The sequence below is a fragment of the Sciurus carolinensis genome, chromosome 2 (genome assembly GCF_902686445.1).
Source record: "Sciurus carolinensis chromosome 2, mSciCar1.2, whole genome shotgun sequence".
Classification (NCBI taxonomy): Eukaryota; Metazoa; Chordata; class Mammalia; order Rodentia; family Sciuridae; genus Sciurus; species Sciurus carolinensis.
This window is the reverse complement of record NC_062214.1, coordinates 38437573-38463395: the sequence shown is the minus strand read 5'-3', so window position 1 is coordinate 38463395 and position 25823 is coordinate 38437573. Positions and strand designations below refer to the sequence as shown.

At 33.7% G+C, this 25823-nt stretch overlaps 1 protein-coding gene and 1 non-coding gene across 7 annotated transcripts in view; one reads left to right on the top strand and one right to left on the bottom strand.

The window, feature by feature from the left end:
* Positions 1–25823, top strand: part of Tasp1 (taspase 1) — a 319195-nt gene that overhangs the window by 46285 nt on the left and 247087 nt on the right. For 5 of the 6 annotated variants that reach the window (XR_007107125.1, XM_047540628.1, XM_047540630.1 and 2 more), the window contains 2 exons: positions 4664–4748; positions 14167–14246. Coding sequence is in view for 5 of the 6 variants with exons in the window: in XM_047540628.1 (XP_047396584.1) it covers positions 4664–4748; positions 14167–14246 (165 nt within the window). In the remaining variant the exon portion in view is untranslated. The remainder of the gene's footprint in view (positions 1–4663; positions 4749–14166; positions 14247–25823) is intronic. The other variant, XM_047540631.1, reaches the window with a different exon arrangement.
* On the bottom strand, positions 11188–11261 carry Trnam-cau (transfer RNA methionine (anticodon CAU)). The gene has a single exon. It is a non-coding gene; the product is annotated as a tRNA-Met (tRNA).

Below are 25823 nucleotides of genomic sequence, written 5' to 3'. Positions count from 1 at the left end.
ACATTTATTTGTTTCTTCACATGGATTTCCAAATTGTTCACTGTCCTTTATTGAAAGATCAGTCCTTTTCTCAGAATTGTCTTGGGAATCTGTTATGTGTAATGTTATCTGTATGTGTAATGGTTTGTTTTTGTATGCTGTTATGGCTAGCCTCATAAAATGAGTTGGGGATTTCATTTTCTCTATTCTTTGAAAGGGTTTGTGTATGATTGGAATGATTTCTTTCTAATTGTTTAGAAAATTTGTTAACTATTCCAAATTAGTAGGGTTTTCTTTGTAGGAAGTTTTAAACATGGGAGTCAATATCTTTAGCATTTAATAAGGTTGTCTATATTTTCTTTTTCTCATGTATACTTTCGAGGAATATCTGTTTCATATCACTTATCATATTTACTTGCCTAAGGACAGTTTAGCTTTATTTATTGGATTCTAGTTTAATTCTACTGTGAGCAAAGTATCATGTATGCTTCGAATTCCTTGAAAGTTTTTGAGACTTGCTTTATGGCCCTGCTCATGGTGTGTTTTGATAAATATTCCATGTGAATTTCAAAAGAATAAGTATTCTGCAGTTATTGAGTACAGTGCCTTATATATGTCAGGTCAATTTGGTTATTCATTTGTAATGATTGTTTATATTCTTTCTTACTGTTATAATATATAAGAAAAGATATTTCAGTTAGTCTTAATTTTTATTTCTTTCATTATGAATCTTACTTCTTGTGCTTATAGGCTATTAGTATTTCTCTGTGAATTGAGTGTTCATACCTTTCGTATGACTTACTTTGTGAAAGGTCTGTTTATCATATTTTTTGTCATATTGGAACTTGAAAATTTATTTGTCAAACTTATTACTTTACCTTTTATGGCTTTTGGCATTTCTTAAATTTTCTCTCATAATTTCTAAACACAGTCACCTGTATTTTCTTAATATGTATAATTTATTTTTCATTTGCTTCTTAAATTCTTTTTCTAAAATGATTAAGAACTATTGAACACCACTAATAATAATAACAACTATCATTTATTGTGTGACTGTAATATACTAGGCATTGTTCTATGGGGGTTTACATATATTAAATCATGTAATTTTCAAAGTAACCTTTTGAAGTTATTATTTTTATCCTTATTTTACAGGTGAGGAAACTGAGACCCAAGAAAGATTTAGTAATTTGTTCAAGATTATTGTATGGATAAGTAAAAGTACGAGACAGAAACCATGCAGTAGTTTAAGCAGGAGAAATTTAACATAAAGAGTCATTAATAAGAGATAGGAAAGTCAGTACATAAAAATGGAAAGAGAAACACGTGCGGTGGCACATGCTTTTAAACCAGTGGCAGGAGAATTGAAAGTTTGAGGCTAGCCTCAGCAATTTAACAAGACCCTAAACAACTTAGTAAGATTCTGTCTCAAAAACAGACATCATTACTCTATGTACATGTATGATTACATGAATGGTAATAGAAGCATTTCATGGTTATAGAAATGAAAAGATGCACCCCATTTTTGTTCAATGAATCAAAATGCTGTCTATAAAAATAAAAAAAGAAAAAAAAAAGAAAGAAAAAGTGGCTGGACATCAATTTTTATAGCAGCTCAATTCACAATAGCTAAGCTTTGGAACCAACCCACGTGCCCTTTAACAGATGAGTGGATGAAGAAAATGTGGTATATATTCATAGTGACTATTACTCAGCCATAAAGAAGAATGAAATTATAACATTTGTTGGTAAATGGATGGAGCTTGAGACTATCATGCTAAGTGAAATAAGCCAATATCAAAAACTCAAAGACTGAATGTTCTCTCTGATATGTGGATATTAACCCACAATAAGGGTCAGGTGGGCCATAGAAGTTCATTTGAATAGACAAAGGGGAATGAAGGGAAGGAGATGGAATGGGAATAGGAAAGATAGAATGAACAGGACATAACTTTCCTATGTTCATATATGAAAACACAACCAGTGAAACTCCACATCATGTACAACTCCAAGAATGGGATCCTAATTAGAATAAGTTATACTCCATGTATGTATAGTATGTCAAAATATACTCTACTGTCATGTGTATCTAAAAAGAGCAATAAAATTAAAAAAGGAACAAAACAAAACAAAACCAAAAGAAAACACTACCATGAAACCCATTATTCTGTATGATTACAATACACTAATAACATGCAACCCAAATAAAAAAAATAAAAAATAAAAAGGGCTAGGGATATAGGTCAGTGGTAAAATTCCCCTGGGTTCAATCCCCAGTACCATTAAAAAAAAAAAAAAAAGATGGAAAGAGAACTCAGTGTATCCTATGGCAGTGGGAGAATACTCAAGGAAGGATAAATTTGAATTGGGTTCAGACCTTGTTCAACACCACCACCTTCAAGGTGTGATTGCAGCCCACTAGAAGGCTAGGGCTGGTCTGCAGTCATTGTGGCAGGACTAATCTTGTGAAGCACAGATGAGCTCAAGCTGGTAGGTGACACACAGGAGTTAAGAGACTGTGGAATTAACCTCATTTGTACAGGATAAAGGTTGAACTTTTGTCTTGCTAGGCAACTCTCCCCATTGAACACTTGTTATAAGTGCCTCTGGGAGTAAGGACAGGCTGTGGGGACCAGGGACAATGTTTAGGGTACAGTCATTCTTTCTGGGACTCTGTTGTGCTACTGTGGCTGCAATCAGAAGCTGGACAAAATATGTGATGATCTGAAGCTGGAGAAAGCTGTGCCCCCAGGGCATGTAGTACTATAGACTACCATGTTAGGGCCAAATAGTGGACACAAAATTGCACTCTTGGGCCTGGGAATATAGCTGAGTTGGTGGAGTGTTTGCCTCATAAGCACGAGGCCCTGGGTTCAATCCCCAGCTCCGGAAAAAAATCCGCACTGTTCAGAAACCTTCCCAACAAGCTAGCTACCCTTTCCTACTGCAGTGTATCTCCACTGCCCTCTACTGACCATGTTTACCACTGTGCCAACTGGCAAGGGGAATATATTTAAAGGGCCCATATCCGTTTTTGCAGATAAAGCAATGGGGGGGGGGCGTGTATTTAGAGTTGAGAAGTAATAAACTGATAGCTGGTAGAGTGACAAAGTAGTCTGATTCCTATGCTTTTCACTCTGTGTTCTTTTTACCTCTCCTGTATAATCTATTCTTTTCCCACAGATTCGAAATACTCTCTATATTACATACCCAAATTCACACTTCAAGTTTATTCTATTCCATTGATATATTTGCCTATTTTTTTTTTATCAAACCACACTATTTTAATTTTATCAAACCACACTTTGAATAAGAAATGGTATCTTCATTTTCCTTTCAGAGTTTTTCTGATTAACAGTCAGCTTGTCATATATTGTAGAAATCCTTTTGAAGTTTTGATGGTGGATTTACAGATTTGAATTTATATGTTAATTTAGTAATCATTATTGTTTTTACAATGTTGAATCATTACATCTAGAAATATATTAATGCCTTAAGAACTGGTGTAGAGAGCTTATCTGGGCTTTTCCTTTTTTGATATTTCATATAGTTTTTGGGGGCAGAACATTTGGTATTTAGCTGAATTTCTACAATTCATTTTGTTTTGAGTCAATCTGATAGTCTTAATTTTTTTGTAGTTTCTTTATGTCCACTGCATATTATTATTATTATTATTATTATTATTATTAGTTTTCCTAATAGTATATTGAGAAATATTCATAGATTACTGGTTAAGGGCATGGTCTCCAGCACTACTGCATGTGTTAAAATCTCAGCTCTGTGACCTTGGGCAGCAATCTAAACCCTTTGTACAAATGCTTCCTCATTAATCAGATCGGGTTCCTAAGCATAGTTATATGGTAGAATTGAGAGATCTGTTGAATAAATTATTTGACACGCTTAAGAGTTTGGCACTGAACCTGGTGCATATTATGTACTAGTTTGCTTTCCTGGTGGTTATCATCATCATCATCATCATATTTGCTATTGTTAGTCTAATCCTGACAGTGTTTGTCATACTAAGCTGTCCTCTGAGATAAGGTGGTTGTGTGATTCGCATTGTTATCTCACTTTTACACACTGTTTTACTTCCCAGAAACTTTCCAAACCACATTTTAGGTTACAGTCTTATACATACTTTGCCTTCCCAACCCTTACCCAATGTGAAGATTTTTCTTTCTATTCTTTCTCTCTTGTAAGTGAGATTTTAAAGTTTTAGCTTACCCTTTTAAAATTTTTGTTTCTCTTCATGGTAAAATTGTAGCTGTTTATAACCATATTTATTCCTTAAAGGTTTCATGGTCAATAAATGCCTCAGGCATTTATTTACTTTTGATAGTAGGTAAATGGCACATTTTCAGTTCATTTTTTCTTTTCTATTGTGAAATCTGTTAAAAAGGAACTTCATTTAAATATGTAGTATTTTGAATTCAATCTTTGCTGCTGTAATATATGATAAAACATGAGTCTATCTTATATTTATTTTTATCTTATATCTATTAGATATTCATCTGTTTTTAAACTTGACTTTTATTATTCATAACTAAGTTTTCATTACAATATTTAGTACCTCAAAAGAGAAGAATTGCTAAGTTTTTTACTTGTTTGTTGAAACAACACAAAACTGAGTAGGAAACTTGGTGACATTTCTGATTTTTTTTTTCCTGCCCATTTTATTTTATAGGAATCAAGAACCCAGTCTCAGTTGCAAACAGACTCTTGTGTGAAGGGCAGAAGGGCAAGCTGTCAGCTGGCAGAATTCCTCCCTGGTAACCACTTTGTTCATCCTGATTTTCCCTTGGCTTTGGTCTTTGGTGCATGCAGTGTTTAAAGGTTTTTTTTTTTTTTTTTTTTTTTTTTTTAAATCCATAGAAGGTTGTGGCTATTGGTTATACACCATCAGTAGGATGCCTTTGAGATCACTTTGTTATGTGATCTTGAAACGTTTTGTACACTTGAATAAAACTCCAGCTGGAATAGAATATTATGGATTAAAGCAGAGGAGATCCAAGTTAATTTTTCGTTTTGTAGTTGATTTTCAAGAGGTTTTGCTGTTACTAAGTTCTCAATTAAGGCCATTATGTTGTGAAACTTTTAGAAGTTTTTTACACCTTGAAGTCCAGAGTTTAAAGTGTGCTACGTTGGGGTCATTTTATTGTGAAACTTAAGTATCTGACACAGTAGACTTCAGAGTCTAAAATAATTAATTTTGGGGAAATTCTTAGACTAAATGTGCATTCAACATTGTAAAAAGCTTTCATGAACATGTTATCCAGCACTAATAATTAACAGCATTTTTATCCTTTATCTCATGCATCTCATTAAAAAAAAAAAAAAAAGATAAAGATTAGTAGACCAGAACTGCAAATCCAGAAGCTCTCAGTATATAAGGGAATTTGATCTATGTAAATGGTATCATCTCAAATTGTGGAGAAAAAGGATGGTGCAGCCAGTAAATCATGTTGGGACAATTGGCTATTTAGTGGAAAAGCATATTAAATTCCTTTGTTACATCACTCAGAAAAATACAGTCCAAACTTAAAAAGTGTAATATAAAATGTTGCTTGTGGAATATAAAATTGTAAACAACCTCAATGTCCATCAATGGCTAAATAAATTGTTTTCTCATCATGTGATTAGATATGCTGTGGCATTAAAAAAAAAAAGGTAAGCTGGAATGTTGCAGCCGGTACTGCCTGTAATCCCAGAAACTTGGGAGACTGAGGCAGGAGGCTCTCAGTCTCTGCAGCTTAGTTAGATCCTCAGCAATTTAGCATGACCCTATCTGAAAATTTAAAAATATAAAATAAAAAGGGCTGGGGATGTGGCTCAGTGGTAAAATGCCTCTGGGTTCAATCCCTAGTAAAGTCCGCCCCTCCCCCAAAACCCCCCCCCAAAAAAAAAAAAAACTGAGGGAAACATTTGTATATATAGTAACATGGATTACTATTAACATTAGTTTGGAATACCATGAAAAAATATCATAGATTTAAATGACTTAACACCAGAGGTTTATTTTTCACAGATCTAGAGACTGGGAAGACCAAGATCAAGGTTTCATCCTGTTTGGTTTCTGGTGAGGACTTTCTTTTCAGCTTGCAGATGGTTGCCTTCATACTGTGTCCTCACATTTGAGATGATATGGGGCAGAGGTTGAGAGGAGGGAGGGAGAGAAGATGGGGGAGAGATATTATTATAAGGACAATAACCCCATCATGAGGACCCTACCTTCATGACATCATCTTTTAATCTTCCAAAGGCCCTATTTATATCTATCACACTGGGGATTAGGGCTTCAATCTATGAATTATTAGGGGGACACAATTCAGTTCCTAGCAGTAGATCTCCAACTTGTAGAGTTAAAAAAAAATTAAATTGCTGATATGTTCAACTGAACATATATTTTCTTTAAAAATTACAGAATAATATGATTAAACTGTTTCCTGTCATACAGGTTAGGAAATGAAACATTAACAAAGTATTTTAAACTGCTTATACTGAAAATTTTCTAATGGAATCCTCATCCTTCCCAGTGTCCAACATCTTCACCCTGAACCCAATTCTGCCCTATTGCTAGTAACAATTGCCCTCATTTTAAGTTTTTCTCATTCTTATATATTCTTTTTACTGTATAACATAAACAATATTCTAATTTTCTAAGAGTTTATAAATTTGTGGATAGACGTATAAAACATTTTGGAAAGAATCTTACCAAAGTCACTGTGGTTACCTCAGGGAAGGAGGAAAGAAGGAATAAGGTGAGGCATTTGTCAAAAGGAATATGTAGCATTTCAATATTTTACAGGGAGAAAATACATAAGAAAAAGTGATAGCTTTTATTCATTAAAATGAGATTCTATAATAATGCTATACCTGCTTGGAACTAGCTGTCCGATTTTTGTCACATATCTAGTTCTTCATCTTTACTCCTTGTTTTCAAACTTATTTTGATATTTTACATTTCATATATTTTAGAAAATTTAAATTTATGTATTTTAGGATTAGCTTGCCCATTTCCTTAAATGGCTTGCTGGAATTTTGATTAGGATTCCCATAAATCCACTTTTTAAGGTTTTTATTTATTTAATTTTTTGGTACCAGGGATTGAACCCAGGGGCACTTAACCACTGAGTTTCTTCCCCAGCCCTTTATTTTGAGAGGTCTTGCTGATTTGCTTTGAGCTTAAGTTACTGAGGTTGGCTTTGAACTTGGGATCCTGCTGCCTCAGCTTCCCAAGTCACTGGGATTACAGGTGGTGCCACCATGCTCATCTGTTAAGGTCTTTTTTACCTTCTTTGAACTGGGTTTTATATTTTACCATATATATGTCTTACACATCTTTTATTGTACTTATACCGAGATATTTTATTCTTTTTTGATATTATGGTAAATGGTGTATTTGATAAATATAATTTTCAATTCATTGCTGATATATAGAAATATGATTGATTTTATTATATTGATGTTGCTTTTTGGGAGTTTGCTAAGATTATATGTTTTGGTACCATTTTTATAGATTTCATAAAATTTTCTATAATATCATGTCTTCTGGGAATAAAGATAGTTTTACTTCTTTCTAACATAATACTCCTTAAATTAATTTCTCTTTCTTGCTTTATCACACTGAGCAGAACCTCCAGTACAATGTAGAATAGAATTTTGAGACAGGACATTTTGCCTTGAATGTGATCCTAGGGAAGAAGCATTTGGTCTTTCACTCTTGGGTATGATTGTTGTTGTAGGTTTATTATAGATTCTCTTTATTATGTTGAGAAAGTTTCCTTTTTTTCTTACGTATTCTGAGAGTTGTTTATGTGAGTGTTTTACTTTGCCAGGTGCTTTTTTGAATCTACTAAAATGATCTTATAATTTTTCTTATTTGGTCAATATAGTGGCTAATTTTGACTGCTAAAAACAGTAGTTGTATTAGTGGAATAAATTCTAATTGGTTATAATGTATTATCCTTTTTATATATTAATGGTTATAATTTACTAATTTGTGGAGAATTTTTTATATTATATTTATGTGTGATCATGGTTTGTAGTTTTCCTGTAATTCTTTGGGTTTGGTTTTCTCCTTCTTGGATGTGTAGAGTTTTGTATTTCATCAGATTTGGAGAAATTTAAGTCATTATTCCATCAGTTTGGTTTTTTTTTTTGGCACCTGCATCATCCTTCAGGACTCTGATTCTATGTATACAGACAGACCCCCAATTTATGATGATTTGACTTACAATATTTTAATTTTACAATGAAGTGTAAACAATTTGTATTCATTCAAAACCATACTTTTGTCTGCAGTGGACCTTGGCATCCATTCAGCCACCTGATGGTAAAGGTAAACAATCACTACTCTATAGCTGCTAATACTGTGTGGCTAAGCTATGATGTTTAGCAGGTTAGGTGTATCAAATGTATTTTTGACAATGATATTTTCAATTACAAAGGGTTTACTGGGACATAACCCCACTGTCAGTTGAGTAGCATCTGTATCTGTACTAGTTCTACAGATCACTGATGAGTTGTTTAATTTTTAAATTTTTTGTTTCATTTTGGAGTTTCATTGCTATTTTCAAAGTTATTGATTATTTTATGCTTTATCTAATTATTTGCAAATCTCATTTGGTTTAGTTTTCATTTCTGACATTGTGATTTTTAATCTCCAGAGGTTTGAGTTGCATTTTTAAGCAATGTCTTTCATTTGTCTACTTAACATGTTTAATTTTTCCTCAACCTTCTTGAGTGTATGAGTAGAGTTAGCACACTTGTTTTAATACAGTTGTTTGTGATTCTATTATCTTTATTATTTTGGGGTTGTTTTTAATTAAGTGATTTTTCTTCTTATTATAGTTCACATTTTTCTGCCTTTTTTTGTATGTTTGGTAATTTTTTACTGAATTCCAGACATTGTGAGTTTTTTTTTTTTGGTGCTGAATATTTTTGTATTTTAACAAATATTCTTGAATTTTATTATAGGATGTGGTTAAGTTATTAAAACAATTTGATCCTTTCAGATCTTACTTTAAACTTTGTTGCATGAGACTAGAGAAGAAGCATTTAACCTTGAACCAATTTTGCCTTACAATTGAGGTAAACAGATGCAGCTAGAATGAGACTTTTTACTCTGGCTGAACTTGGAGATTGTTTCCTTTAGAATTGTCAGATTATTTGTTCTGGCTTTGAGTAATTTCTTCTTATACATACGCCAACCTCCATTCAACTGAAAATTGGCAGAGTGCGCTCTGCAGATCTCTGGAATTTTTTCCCTCTGCAGCTTTCTTCTTTCTGATACTCTGCCCTGAGAATTTTGACCTCTTTGGCCAGTCTGGTAGTTCAGCTCTATTTCTTCAATTCAGAGACTGCTGTGCTCCTGGGCTATGGCCTAGAAACTGCTTGCAGTAAGGAAAGTGAATGAAAGTAATGGAAGTGAAAGTCTTACCTTATGGCAAGGTTTGTTTGTTTGTTTATTTATTTATTTATTTATTTTTGGTACCAGGGATTGAACTCAGGGGGAACTCGACCACTGAGGCATATCCCCAGCCCTGTTTTGTATTTTATTTAGGGACAGGATCTCACTGAGTTGCTTATTAGCACCTCACTTTTGATGAGACTGGCTTTGAACTCTCCATCTTCCTGTCTCAGCCTCCTGAGCTGCTGGGATTACAGGTGTGAGCCACCTTGCCTGACTGGTATTTTTTTTCTTTCAAAGATGACCATCCTCTTTTGCCTCATATCTAATGTCTGATAGCTGTTGTTTTCTATATTTTGTCCATTGTTTTATTCATTGGTTCAGGCAAGAAGGTAAATTTCTTTCCTGTTACTCAGTCTTGTTGAGAAGTAGAAACCTCTCATATACCTTCAAGTATGCTATATAACTGTAGTAGTTTGAAAACAAATTATTTGAGTATCCTAATCAACAAAACCAAATGTATCATGGTTTTACTTTGAACGTATAGTAATAGTTAACGTTTATTGCATTTAAGCATCATAGCAGACACCATTTCATGTGATTTGCATGCATTATCTCATAAAAATTACACAATTTATGTAGGTATCACACATTTTGCAGTTAAACAACATGAATCCCAGACTTGCCTACAGTTATTTTGTTGGAAATTTGTGTTTATTCATTCATATCATGTTAGAAGTAAGTGTTTACACCCAGTTATTCATTCATTTACCCATTCACTCATTCAGCAAATACATATTGTTCATGTGTGGAGGGAGAAAAACTATGAGAAATAAAGGAAAACAGGGCATGGTAGCACAGGCCTATAATCCCAGCAACTCAGAAGGCAGAGGCAGAAGGACCGTAAGTTTGAGACCAGCATCATCATGTGTTGCTGTTTATTTGGTCCGACTACTGCAATGTTTGGTATCTTAATAAAGTTGGTCAATACTGTTGTTGGTCAGACTACTACAATATTTGATATCTTAATAATGTTGGTGGCATTATCATCATAAACTCTCAAATTTCCTTGTTTCTTTATTTTACTTAATCTTGAAATTTGCCCCTCTTATGATAGGAATGCAACTTTGGTAGCCATTACTGTATAGATCAGGGAATGGAAGCCTCTGACCTGCAGGCCAAATTGAGTATGCTGACTGTTTTGTAAATACATTTTATTGGAACACAGCAATACTGATTTATATATCGTCAAGACGAAATTGTTGGCACAGGAACATTTTGGCCCACAAAGCCTAAAGTATTGGCTATCTGGCCCTCTGGAAAATTTTATTGGCTTCTGATATAGAAGTTATAAATTGTGGACATTATGTTTTTTTTTTTTTTTGATGTAAAAAGAAAGCTAGACAAGATTATTGTTTGATGTTTAGTATGAATAGAATCTCAGGTGCTCATTAGACACTCAAAATTTTGAGAGACGAATTTAATATTGTTTATTTTAAATTTCTCTTTTGTCTATTGTATTTCATAAATTCATTCAGATTTATAGTACTTTGGTTATATAAATATGAAAATAAAATTTACAAACCCAAGGGTTAGAAGAAACATACACTAACTGTGAATTAATCAGAAAGTATAGGCTTAGTGTAATTGTAATTCAATTAAATAGTTAAAAAAACCCAAATATTAATAACAAACTATTATAAGGTAAGTAGGGAACTGTAAACAGTGAATAGTTTTTGATTTTGTTTTTTTCTATAGAAATTTTAAGTGTTAAATATTCATTTTTATGTTTTTTTTTTTTGTGGTGCTGGGGATTGAACCCAGGGCCTTGTGCTTATGAGGCAAGCACTCTACCAACTGAGCTATATCCCCAGCCCTCATTTTTATGTTTTTAAAAGTCATTTTTGGAGATGTCTACTAAGATATTTATAGTTGAAATTTATCATGTTGGGATTTGCTTCAAAAAATCTTGGCATATTCATGAGTGAGATTAACATTGTATTAAGAATTATTAAAGCAAATTGCTAAAATGTCTATGACATTTTGTTATAGCAGCCCAAAAGAACTAAGGCAACAATACATTGGGGTTATCATGCTATTCTCTGTATTGTTGTTGCGTTAGTCCATTTGGGCTGCTATAACAAAATGTGGATAGCTTATAAGTAACAAAAATTTATTTCTTATATTTCTGCAGTCTGAGAAGTCAAGGTCAAGGAATTGCAGAGTTAGTACTTGGTGAGGGACAGTGTCTCTTTTATGGCACCTACTTGCTGAGTCCTCACAGATAGAAGGACCAAGGATAGCTCTCTGGGGCTTTTAATTTCATTTACAAGGTCTTTGCCTTTTTGCCTTTGTTACTTGCTCATAAGACTCTCCTCCTGATAACTATTCTAAAACTTTGGGGGTTAGGATTTTAAAATACGATTTTTTTGGGGGGGTGGATGAGACATTCAGACCAAAGCAGTTATATATTTTGAAAATTTCAATAATAAAAAGTTAAAAGTCAAATTTTTATTACTTAATTTATTGTATGTTATTTCCAAATAATGGAAGCTCTTTATTTGTACTTTATATCTATCAGCTTTGATTAATCAATAGTCTAATTTGTCTTTCTTCAATTTCATGTATTTATGATAAACAAAGAAAATGATAGGTAATCAGTTTTTAAGTTTAAAGAAATAGCTATTTTTTTCCTCCTGTATTTTTTCTTATTCAGAATAAGAATTTTGGTCATTGGGGTCCCAGAGGGTCCTTGAGAACTTTTTGAATCACTAAATTACACATTTTTAGCAATTATAGAAGCATGGTGCTTTGAAAATGGGTGGTTTCTTTTCATAAGATTGTCATTCACAACACTGTTTTTGCCCAGGGTAGCTCATTTCAGGTGTTTTGCTCAGTAAGCACTTCAGTAGGACTTGCGCAGCTTATTGAAAGTTTTAATCATCCTACTTTCGTGCTGATCTCTGATAATTGTTGCAGGTTTATTTGATAACGCTTTAAACCTACTTCAGTGTAAATTAAGGAAAGTGTTGTTCTCTAGTTGATTACTTTAATATCTCTTCAATGTTTACTTACTACTTAGTATGCTTCAGACACTGTTCTAGTTTGTGATTTATTGATGAGAAAACACAGATCTCTACCTTTATGAAGATTATAGCATATAAAAGGGAGACAGAAATATACCAGTGAAAATTATATAGTATGTTAGAAAAATCTACAAAGAGCAGAATGAGGGAGATTGGGAGTACTGAATAGGTGAGTGCACTGTGGAGAAGCATTTTCATTTTTGCATAGTAGATTGTAGCAAATTTATTTATTTATCAAATTTATCAAACCTTTTAATGATGAAGAAATGAAAAAATAAAGCAAAAAATACTTTGTAAAGTGCCACTGATTCTGGGTATTGGGATTGAACTCAAAATGACTAATAGGAGTGCTGAGATTACTAGATTCAGCTCTGAACTGCCACGTCGATCACTTAGTCATCTCTTTTACATCTTTACATTAAGATAAATTATTTCTTTTATCAAATCCTTGTAGAAGAGGGAGGTACTAAAGATGCCATAAGAACAGCTTAATTTTATATCCAAGTTCCTATTTCAGTTATTCTAACATTTGAATTTTATATGATAGTGTTTCTTTGTAGCTGTCTTCATTTGGTATAAGAATAGTAAAAAACTTTTTTGTTCTCAGATTCCTTTAGAATTTCTAATTAAAAATCTAAATTTGTAGAGATAGAGTTACAAAATATTCTTGTTGGCCCTCTCTCCTTTCCTTTTTGGATACTGTAGACTTTGTGCCCACCTTTATGTGTATTAGAAAACAGCTACTGGGATTAACTGGTTTGTCATTGGAAACATTTGGATATGTCCTGAGGGTCTACTTAGCTTTTTGTTTTGTCAGTCAGTTATGGGTCTTCTTATAAACAATTGGATCTTAAATTTTCAATATGTGTTACTCTGAGTTTTTAGTGTTAAATGATTAGAAGAATAAAAACAAAAAATAGAGAATGGGGAACTGACAAGCAGGTACAATTTCAAGGAGTCTATTACTAGCTGGATGAGATCTTTAATATTTGGCTGTGGAAGAAGTGATTAATTACGCTCACTGCTTGCAATTACTATTTGCTTAGTCAAATTTTGGGGGGAATGGGAATAATTATCCTGTATGCTGTTTGAAATTTTGAAAATGAATCACTCACAGTAATCTAGTAAGATCATATTATTCATTTATTAGGTTAAAACTTGCAGTTTAGGACCGAAAAACTACTTTCAGGGCATAACGTACTACTTTTCTCACCACAGAAAGAATGATTCTGTGGGTTCTATATTTTTGCTGCATCAAGACTGAGAAATGTAAGCATATCTCATTGTGTTTGGGCATCTCAGGATGTGTCTTATTATTTTGGGTGTGTCCTGGTATTCTACTGGGCAGGAACACCAAATCTGAAGACATTCACTTAATTTTAGATTCTTAACCTGATTAAATAGATCTTGTGAAATAAACTCCAAAATAAATCTTCATATTTTCTACCATGAAGTCAACTTTTAAATTTTTATTATGTTGATTTTTACCTGATTTTTATTTGTTACTTATTGCAAATGAACAAAAAATTTAAAGAAATTTGAACATATAGCCATCTTATTATTTTGAGCTGTATCAGGAATTAGGTTTACACACAAGACTTTTTTCAGTTAGCACACAGTCTTACTTGTATTACTTTATAATATGTAGAAGATGACACTATGCATTTTTAAAAGAATATGTTTTTCTGTTAGCTTTTTAGTTGGAGAAGGAGCCTACAGATGGGCAGTAGATCATGGAATACCCTCTTGCCCTCCTAACATCATGACCACAAGTGAGTAAAAACTTCAAAAATTAAGTTATATGAGCGTACATTCCTGAAAGTGTTACATTACTCTTTTTTTTTTATTGTAAACAAATGGGATACATTACATTACTCTTTTATAACCCATGTAGTACAGATATTTAAGGAAGAATACTTATGTCTTGAAATATTTATAATTAAAAGATATGTGGAAAGTTATTTTATTTTAAGCCTCCTTTATATTCCTGAGGTCTCCCTGTTGCTTTCTCATGCTTTTATAGAAGAATTGCTAAAGGATCTGTTTTATATTACTTAACATAATTACTGCTAATAAAGCCATAGCACCTTTAGAGAGAGAGAGACAGAGAAAGAGAAAAGAGAGAGAGTGAGAGAATGAATGAACGAGACAGAAGAAAACATAGGTTATCATTTAACTGTCCTTAAACTGAGGAAGGACTTTTAAAATACAAATGTAAGAAAAGGAAAAATAAAACTGTGACACATAAGAATTAAAACTGAAAAACACTTGCCATAAATAAGACAAGAAGTTTACCAAATTCAAAACCATAGAAAAACAAGTTGATAGCTCAATAAAAAAATGTTCAAAAGTCACAAGTAGATAATATAATAGGGAATTCAAATGAACATGAGTACATGATAAATTTGTTCCCTTTTAATTTATGAAAGTTAAAAAATATGTTACTCCTGGTAAGTGTGTGGTGGAATGAACATAATATACTGTAGGTACAAGTAAAATGTAACCTGGCAGAGACTTTGGAATACTGCTAAGTAGAACTGCCTGGAGTGTGATCCACATCTGTAATCCCAGCTTCTCAGGAGGCTGAGGCAGGAGGATCACAAGTTGGAGGCCAGGCACAGCAACTCAGAGAGACCCTGTCTGAAAATTTAAAAAAAGCCTGGGGATGTAGTTATAGAGTTCTTGCTTAGCATGCATGAGGGTTCAATCCCCAGTATTGGGAAAAAAAGTACATAAATAAAAAATTAAAAGCAAATAATAAAAAGTAAGTAAGTAAAAAGGACTGGGGATGTACTCTAGTGGTAAAGTGCCTCTGTAAACAATCTCAAGTACTGCAAAGAAAAGAAAAGGTTTAAACTTTTAGATTTGTTCTGCTTCTAAGAACCTGTCTCTAAAGATACAAAGGTTTATGTAGAAGGGTACTCACTGAGAATTATTTTAATTTAATTTTATTTTAAAGTTTTTTTTTAGTTAGAGGTGAACACAATACCTTTATTTTATTTATTTATTTTTATGTGGTGCTGAGAATTGAATCCAGTGCCTCATACATTCTAGACCAGTGCTCTACCACCGAGTCACAACCCCAGCCCATCACTGAGCATTTTTAAGAATATAAAAATTTTTGAAAAATCCCATGTCTAACATTGAGGAATATATATTATTTTATATATTCTTATATTGAAATGTTACAAAACAACTAGATATTGTGATGATTCATGTCAGATGATTAAATCTAATGAATGAACAAAGGTGAAAAAGTTATAAATATATACACATATTTATATATGTATATGTCTGTGTATTATATGTCTTATTTTAAAAAATAAATACATATTCATATAAAATATTAAAACACATACTAATTTTTCAATTAGATCTTTATTTTTGTCAAAGTATTTTAAAGCTAATTTAAATAATCAAATGAAAAAATGAATCATCAGCTTCAAGAAAACCAAACTATAAAAAGTACATGATCATATTTCATGGCGAGTATATAATAAGGCTTAACTCTTACAAGTTGTAGTATAGGGAGTTGGAGAGAAGAGAAATGTGTGTGTGGTAGTAAAGCAGGAGGAGGAATTCCCATCACTAATTCTGCCTTCTTTGCAGTGGAATTTATGTTAGACACATATGTCAGGCAAACAAATAAGGTCACCTGCAAGTCTTTGTTTTTTACGGAGATATGCCACCTGGCACTTTCCAGTCTAGTCTTAACTAGCTGTCATCCCTGCACTTTACCTCACTTCATCTTGGGATTCCCTTTGCCTCTCTCCAGTATCAGATTCTCTGTTTCCTGGATTTCATGTGTTTTTCTTTCTTGTTTTACTCCCTATTTGACACATGTGAAACTGGAAATCATTTTCCCTTAGGTTTTTTTTTTTCTATATATAAAATTGCAATTTATTTTGATATAATTGTACATGGAATGGAATGTCTTTTTTCTTTTCTTTTTTTAATTGTAAACAAGTAGGGTATAACTTGTTTCTCTGGTTATACATGAAGTAGAGTTATACATTTGTGTTATCATGCATTTATATAGTGTAATGGTGTTTGATTCATTCTGTTATTTTTCCTCCCCCCCACCCTTCCCACCCCTCTTTTCCTTCTATACAGTTCCTCCTTCCTCCATTCTTGCCTCCCTCCCACCCCCCATTATGTATCATCATCTGCTTCTCAGTGAGATCATTTGCCCTTTGGTTTTTTAGATTTGCTTATCTCACTTAGCATGATATTCTCTAATTTCATCTATTTGCCTGCAAATGCCATAATTTCATTATTCTTTATGGCTGAGTAATATTCCATTATATATATATATATATATGTATGCTTAGGAATGGAATATTTGGGTCAAATGGTGGTTCCATTCCAAGTTTTCTAAGGAATCTCCACACTGCTTTCCAGAGTGGCTGCACTAATTTGCCAACCCCACCAGCAATGTATGAGTGTTCCTTTTTCCCCACATCCTCGCCAACACCTATTGTTGCTTGTGTTCTTGATAATTGCCATTCTAATTGGGGTGAGATGGAATCTTAGGGTAGTTTTGATTTGCATTTCCTTTTTACTAGAGATGTTGAACATTTTTTCATATATCTGTTGATTGCTTATGGATCTTCTTCTGTGAAGTGTCAGTTCATTTCCTTAGCCCATTTGTTGATTGGGTTATCTGTATTCTTGGTGTAGAGTTTTTTGAGTTCTTTATATATTCTGGAAATGAGTGCTCTATCTGAAGTATGAGTGGCAAAGATTTTCTCCCACTCAGTAGGCTCTCTCTTCGAATTGCCGATAGTTTCCTTTGCTGAGAGAAAGCTTTTTAGTTTGAATCTATCCCAGCTATTGATTCTTGCTTTTATTTCTTGTGCTATGGGAGTTACGTTAAGGAAGTCTAATCCTAAGCCGACATATTGAAGATTTGGACCTACTTTTTCCTCTAAGATGCAGGGTCTCTTATCTTGATTCCAAAGTCCTTGATCCATTGTGAGTTGAGTTTTGTGCAGGGTGAGAGATAGGGGTTTAGTTTCATTCTGCTGCGTATGCTTTTCCAGTTTTCCCAGCATCATTTGTTGAACAGGCTGTCTTTTCTCCATTGCATGTTTTTGGCACCTTTGTCTAGTATGAGAAAATTGTCTTTATTTGGGTTTATGTCCATGTCCTCCATTCTGTACCATTGATCTACCTGTCTATTTTTGTACCAATACCATGCTGTTTTTGTTACTATTGCTTTGTAGTATAGTTGAAGTTCTGGTATTGCGATACCCCCTGCTTCACTCTTCCTGCTAAGGATTGCTTTAGCTATACTGCGTTTCTTATTCTTCCAGATGAATTTCATGACTCATGCTGGCTTTTCTATGAACTCTTTTCAGTAGAGCACTTGATACCTGTGTCTGAGGTGCCCTAATTTGGGCACAAATTCACCCTTTCCAAAGAGTAAATCTCTTGTTTTCTGCTGCAAGCCTGAGGAGGGGATTTGATCATAGATGTTTATTATTGATATCTTCCTCCCAAAAATGTTTTGGCTATACATTAGTCTTTTATGTTTATAACAAGAAATACACAATATGCCATAGATTTCTTATGATTGATATAACCAAATAGCAAGAAATTTTCCCAGAATAAATAAGGTACTTGCAAGTTAAGTGATAAATGAACTTTTTTTTTTTCAAAGTAAAATAGTATTGATCTATGGTGGGTGAATTTAAAAGGAGAAATTGTAACTATTATACAGATTTTATAAAACTCCAGACACTGTGCTACATTAGACCACTTGTCTAATCCTCCGTAAAAATTAGGTTGTGTATTGATGTTGGCTAAGATATGCTATGTACCAGATCACTTTTTTTGGGGGGGGATATCATAATTTGTCGGTTTTTAACCCCCTTGATTATTACAAAAGATTTTGGAATGTTCTTGTAAGGTTTATCCTATAAAAATTGATCAAACTCAATATTTTCACATATACTTAAGATTTCATTCCTTCGTATAAGTTTGAATTTCTATCTCACACCATTACCTTCAGGCCTGGATATTTCTTTAACATTTTTTGGTGATGCTGGTGTCCTGGTGAAGATTTCTCTGTTTTTATTTTCTGAAAAATCTTTATTTTGCCTTTACTTTAAAATTATAATTTTTTTTGGATATAGACCTCTAGGTTGGTAGATACTTTTTCTTGTAGTGTATTTTTTTTCACTTTTTTTTTATTGTGGTAAAATATATATAACTTAAAATTTACCATTTTAGCTATTTTTAAGTGTACAATTCAGTTGTACTAAGTATATTCAGTGTTGTGCAACTATTACCACTCTTTATTTGTTATTTTACAATTTTCATATTTCTCTTGAAATTCCTCATGTCTTCACCCATATACCCATTTTTAACATATTTATTCATATTTAAAAATCCTTGGTTTCCTTTCTAAAATCTAGATCATTTTTGTGTCCACCTATTGATAGATTTTTTTCCCCTCTTATATCTAAATCACATTTTCCTGTTTTACTGCATGTCTAATGCATTTTAAAAATATTGCAAACTAAGCATTGTAGATGGTATGCTTTAGATGGATTTGTTATCCACTTTTGAAAAATGTTGATTTTTGTTTTAGCATATAATTAAATTATTTGCAGATCATCTTGATTTTTGTCACAGCTTGGTTTTAGGCTTTTTAAAAGGGAGTCTATGTCAATTTAGCTCTTAATTGTAGGCTTATGGTCTTTACTACTAAGATCATACTTTTCTGTGATTTCATTGGAAGTCTTAAATTGTTTTTCCTTCAGTGGGCATTTATCAAAATGTCCATCAGTTTTTCAGTTGGTATTTTTGTCACTGGGCTTTATGGAATCTTGCATCCTGCATGATTAGGACTTATTCAATGATTTTGGGGTAGCTTACTCTGTCTAGAATTTTGCCCTCCATTTCTAGCTGCTTTATAGCCCTAATTCCTGTTTTCTCAGATCAGTAAGATTGCAGTTTTCTGCTTGAACTCTATTTTTTTTGGGCATTTCACAGAGGCCTATGGGAAAAGCTCCATGAAAGTGGGTCTGACCCAGTGGGTGAATCCTCTCTTCATTCTCCAACTTTTGGTCATTCTCCTTCATGAAGTTTTTATTTACTTTCAAAAGTTTTGTCCAAAGTTTGTAATTATTAGGTTAGTCTGGTATAGTCTACTCCATCATTACCAGGAACTGAAACCTGTGCTTTGTAAAAGTATGCTATTAACAAATATAATACAAATAATAATAGATTAATAATAAATGGTATGCATTAGGAAATGCATTTATATTACAAAAGTAGATTATTTAAACATATTATTGCATTTAAAAATTTATTAATATTACTATTATCATTATATTATTCTTAATAATTAATTATTTTTTGGCATTGCTGTGATTAAACCCAGAACCTTGCACATGCTAGGCAAGTACTCTACCACTGGGCTATACCCCTAGCTCTTTTTATTTTATTTTGAGACAGGGTTTCACTCAATTGCTCAGACTGGCCTCAAACTTGTAATCCTCCTGCTTTAGCCGCCTGAGTAGCTAAAATGATAACATTTACCACCACCCATTGCTAAATAATTTTTTTGATTGACATATTTTTTACATATTTATGAGGTACAATGTATATATTAGATAGTGATCATGTATATATTAGATAGTGATCAAATGGAGTAATTAGCATATTTGTTACCTTAAAATTTTATCATTTCTTTATGGTGAGTATATTCAAATTCTTTTGTTCTAACTAATTTGGAATATATAATGCATTATGTTAATATTCACCCTGTTGTACCAAATAACATCAGAACTTACTTCTATCAAATAGTATTCTTGTACCTGCTGATTTTTCCCTTCTCTTCTCCCCATTCTCCACAGTATCTGGTAATCACTATTCTACTCTTATCTTCTATGAGATTCATTTTTTTTTGTTGTTGTTTTTTAAGATTTCACTTATGAGTGAGATCATAGTGTTTATCTTTCTGTGCCTAAGTTATTTCACTTAATATAATGTTCTCTGGTCTATCCATGTTGTTGCAAATGACAGGATTTTCATATTTTTTATGACTCATTAGTATTCTGCATATATATATATGGTATGTAGTATTCCATATGTATATAATACACACACACACACACACACCATATTTTCCTTTTGTTTATTGATGGAAATTTAGGTTGATTCCTTTATCCTAACTATTATGAATAGTGCAGGTATCTTTTTGACATGTTGCTTTCATTTCCTTTGGATATACCCAGTAGTGGGATTGCTAAATGAGATAGTAGTTCTTTTCTTTGTGGGAGGGACCTCCACACTCTTCTCCATAATGATTGTACTAATTTACATTCTTACCACCAGTGTATAATCATTCCTTTTTCTCCATATCCTTTTTTTTTGAGTCTTTTTAAAATTTGTTATTTATTTACACAGACTGCATTTTGATTCATTGTACACAAATGGGGTACAATTTTTCTTTTCTATGCTTTTGCATAATGCAGATTCATATCATTCATGTAACCATACATGTACATAGGGTAATGATGTCTGTGTCATTCTGCCATCTTTCATACTCCCGCCCTCTCCCCCTCTCATTTCTGTCTGTGTAATCTAAAGTTCCTCCATTCTTCTTTAACCCCCACCCCCATTATGTATCATCATCCACTTTTCAGGGAAAACATGTGGCCTTTAGTTTTTTGGGAATGACTTATTTCACTTAGCAAGATAGTCTCCAGTTCCATCCATTTCTCTGCAAATGCCATAATATTATTATTCTTTATGACTGAATAATATTCCATTCTGTATATATACCACAGTTTCTTTATCCATTCATCTGTTGAAGGGTATCTAGGTTGGTTCCACAATCTAACTATTGTGAATTGAGCTGCTATAAACATTGATGTGGCTGTGTTACCATAGTATGCTAATTTTAAGTCCTTTGGGTATAAACCAAGGAGTGGGATAACTGGGTCAAAAGGTGGGTTCATTCCAAGTTTTCTGAGGAATCTCCATACTACTTTCCAGAGTGGCTGCACCAATTTGCAACTCCTCCAGCAATGTTCAAGTGTACCTTTTTCTGCACTTTCACACCAACATCTATTATCGCTTGTGTCCTTGATAATAGCCATTCTAATTGGAGTAAGATGAAATCTTAAAATTGTTTTAATTCGCATTTCTGTAATTACTAGAGATGTTGAGCACTTTTTCACATATTTATTAATCATATTGTCAAAATGGCCATTCTACCAAAGGTGCTGTACAGATTCAATGCAATTCCAATTAAAATCCCAATGACATTCCTCATAGAAATTGAGAAAGCAATCATGAACTTCATCTGGAAGAATAAGAGACGTTAATAGCCAAAGCAATCTTGAGCAGAAAGAGTGAAGCAGGAGGTATCACAATAGCAGTCTTTAAACTATACTACAGAGCAATAGTAACAAAAATGGCATGGTACTGACACCAAAATAGACAGGTAGACCAATGGTACAGAATAGAAGACACAGAGACAAACCCACATAAATACAATTACCTCATTCTAGACAAAGGGGCCAAAAACAAAAACATACAATGGAGAAAATATAGCCTGTTCAACAAATGGTGCTGGGAAAACTGGAAATCTATATGTAGTAAAATGAAATTAAACCTCTGTCTCTCACCCTGCACAAACCTCAATTCAAAATGGATCAAGGACCTAGGACTTATACCAGAGACCCTACACCAAATAGAAGAAAAAATAGGCCTGAATCTTCATCATGTTGGCTTAGGATCAGACTTCCTTAACAAGACCCCAAAGCACAAGACATAAAAGCAAGAGTCAGTAAATGGGATGAATTCAAACTAAAAAGATTTTTCTCAGCAAAGGATACAATCAATAATGTGAAAAGAGAACCTACAGAGTGGGAGAAAATCTTTTCTGCACACACTTCAGATAGAGCGCTAATCTCCAAAATTTATAAAGAACTTACAAAACTACACCAGAAATACAAAGAACCCAATCAATAATGGACCAAGAAACTGGACATTTTACAGAAGAAGATATTCAGATGTTTTATCTCCATAGCCTTGCCAGTATTTATTACTTTTTAATTGTGTTGTATAAGAATATATTACCTTTTTAAAAATTAAAACGTTTCACATAAACCTAACCTTTTCCTTTACTTCTGTTCCCAGTGTGCTGTCTCTGGTGACAATTATTGGTTTGATTTGCATCTTTGTATATCAAATGCTAGAATACATATTATCATTCTTTATTTTAATTTAATTTAATTTTTTTGGTGGTACTGGGGAATGAACCCAGGGCCTTTACATGTTAAGTAAGCACTATACAACTAAGCCACATCCCCAGCCTTCATTTTGTGTTCTTATTTTTGGGAATGTGTATATATATTGCTTTTATTTTAGCTTTTAATTTTTTACAGACTGCATTTTGATTCATTGTACACAAATGGGGTACATCATTTTGTTTCTGTGGTTATACACAATGTAGATTCATACCATTCGTGTAATCATACATGTACATAGGGTAATGTCTGTCTCATTCCACCATTTTTCATACCCCCTTCCTCTCATTCCCTTCTACATATTCTAAAGTTCCCTCATTATTCTCATTCCCCACCCCCCATATCATTCTTTTTTTAACATTTTAGATAAATAGTACAATACAATAGTATCTTTGGTAACTTTTTAGATAAATAGTATCATAAATTTTTTTTGTCAGTCAACAAAATATATTGTGGAATTTGTCCAGGTTGACACATAAAAATCTATTTATTTTTAAAATTTTTTTGGTACTGGGGATTGAACCCAGGGGTGCTTAGCCACTGAGTCATACCCCCAGACCTTTTAAATATTGTATTTAGAGACGGGGTCTTGCTGAGTTGCTTTGTGCCTCCCTAAGTTGCTGAGGCTGACCATGAATTCATAATTTTCCTGGTTCAGCCTCCCAAGTTGCTGGGATTACAGGTGTGTACTACCATACCTGGCTAGATTATTTTTTAAAAAACTGCTGCTGTTATATTTATGTAGCTGTTTTCTTATTTATTGTAGGATTCAGGATGTTTCTAGGTTTTGCCCATCAGCATTGATAATTCCACAAATATTCTTGTGCACATCACTTTGTATATATATTTAAATCAGGGTAGATAGTTGGAAATAGAATTACCAGTTCACAAGATGTGTATACCATTTTCCTGTCTATTGCCAGATTCTTCTCAGAGATTTACTCTTTATATACTTTTCTGTCTATTTTGGTGCCAATACCATGCCATTTTTATTAGTATTGCTCTGTAGTGTAGTTGATGTTCTGGTATTGTGATATCCCCTGCTTTACTCTTCCCGCTAAGGATTGCTTTAGTATTCTGGGTCTCTTATTTTTCCAAATGAATTTCATGACTGCTTGCTCTGTTTCTATGAGGTATGTCATTGGGATTTTAATTGGCATTGCATTGAATCTGTATAGCACTTTTGGTAGTATGGCCATTTTGACAATGTTAATTCTGCCTATTCAAGAACATGGGAGATCTTTCCATCTTCTAAGGTTTTCTTTAATTTCTTTCTTTAGTGTTCTGTAGTTCTCATTGTAGAGGTCTTTCACCTCTTTTGTTAGATTGATTCCCAAGTATTTTATTTTTTTTGAGGCTATGGTGAATGGGGTAGTTTTCCTAAATTCTGTTTCAGAGGATTCATCACTTATAAATAAAAATGCATTCAGTTTATGAGCATTGATTTTATATCTTGCTACTTTACTGAATTAATTTATAAGTGCTAGAAGTTTTCTGGTGGAATTTTTCAGTTCCTCTAAATATAGAATCATGTCATCAGCAAATTGTGACAGCTTGAGTTCTTCTTTTCCTATTTATATCCCTTTCATTTCTTTGGTCTGTCTAATTGCTCTGGCTAGAGTTTCAAGGGCGATGTTGAATAGAAGTGGTGAAAGAGGGTATCCGTGCCTTGTTCCAGTTTTTAGGGGAAATGCTTTCAGTTTTTCTCCATTTAGAATGTTATTGGCCATGGGCTTAGCATAGATAGCCTTTACAATGTTGAGGAATGTTCCTGCTATCCCTGTTTTTTCTAGTGTTTTGAGCATGAAGGGGTGCTTTATTTTATAAAACCCTAATTTTCTGCATCTATCAAAATAATCATGTGATTCTTAATTTTAAGTCTGTCGATATGGTGAATGACATTTATTGATTTCCAGATGTTGAACCAACCTTGCATCCCTGGGATAAAACCCACTTGATCATGGTGCACTGTCTTTTTAATATATTTTTGTATATGATTTGCTAAAATTTGTTGAGAATTTTTGCGTCAATGTTCATTAGGGATATTGGTCTGAAATTTTCTTTCCTCGATGTGTCTCTGTCTGGTTTTGGTATCAGAGTGACATTAGCTTCATAGAATGAGTTTGGAAGGGTTCCCTCCTCTTCTATTTCATAGAATACTTTGAGGAGTATTTGAATGAGCTCTTCTTTAAAGGTTTTGTAGAACTCGGCTGAGAACCCATCTGGTCCCGGACTTTTCTTTGTTGTTAGGCTTTCGATGACTTCTTCCATTTCCTTGCTTGAAATTGTTCTATTTAAATTGTGTATGTCCTCCTGATTCAGTTTGGGTGGATCTTATTATCGCACTCCCTGCCCACAGAGAGACACGACACCTGGTTCTTTTCAGCTCTTTATTGCGCGCGTCTGCCATGGTTTCTCTCTCGCTTCTTCTTCCTCATAGTTCTTTCTTTGTTCTCTCTTTGAGGAACTTACACTTCAATATCTATAGTACAGTAACCAAACAGCATTTTTGCACGAGGGGAGAGCAATAACAGATACAGGCAGCAAAGGCAGGCATACAGTGGACCTGTACTGTCCATCAGGGAGCTTAGCCAATCCCTGGAACTTCCTCAAAATAATGTCAGTTGTTTATGCAAAAGCCAACCGCACTGGCAGCCTGCCAGGCGCCATCTTAACCTTGCCACGCCTAGGGCCAGGGGTCCGGCTGAAACCCCGACAGTTCCCCCTTTTCTCTTTTAAAAAGAAAAGGAAAGCTCGGGACCGTGCCTGTCTTAGGCGGAGTGGTCAACCACCGTCCTTACCCGTCATCGGGTAACTGCAGAGCATGCTACAGCTCCTGTCTTAGGTCGGTACGGGGGTCACCTCCTTCCTTACCCGTCTGGCTAGCGATCCAGCATCGTGAGCCATACTTGTGGGGAACTGCCGGCCTCTAGGGCAGCCATGGCCTGATGGAAAATGATACGATCTCTAGCTTGATCTCGGCGCATGCGCATGATAAAGCGTGTGAGGAAGACAACAGCAACAACCATGAACATACAAAAGGCTCCCATACCTGCCCATTGTTTTACAAAACTGAAAGAA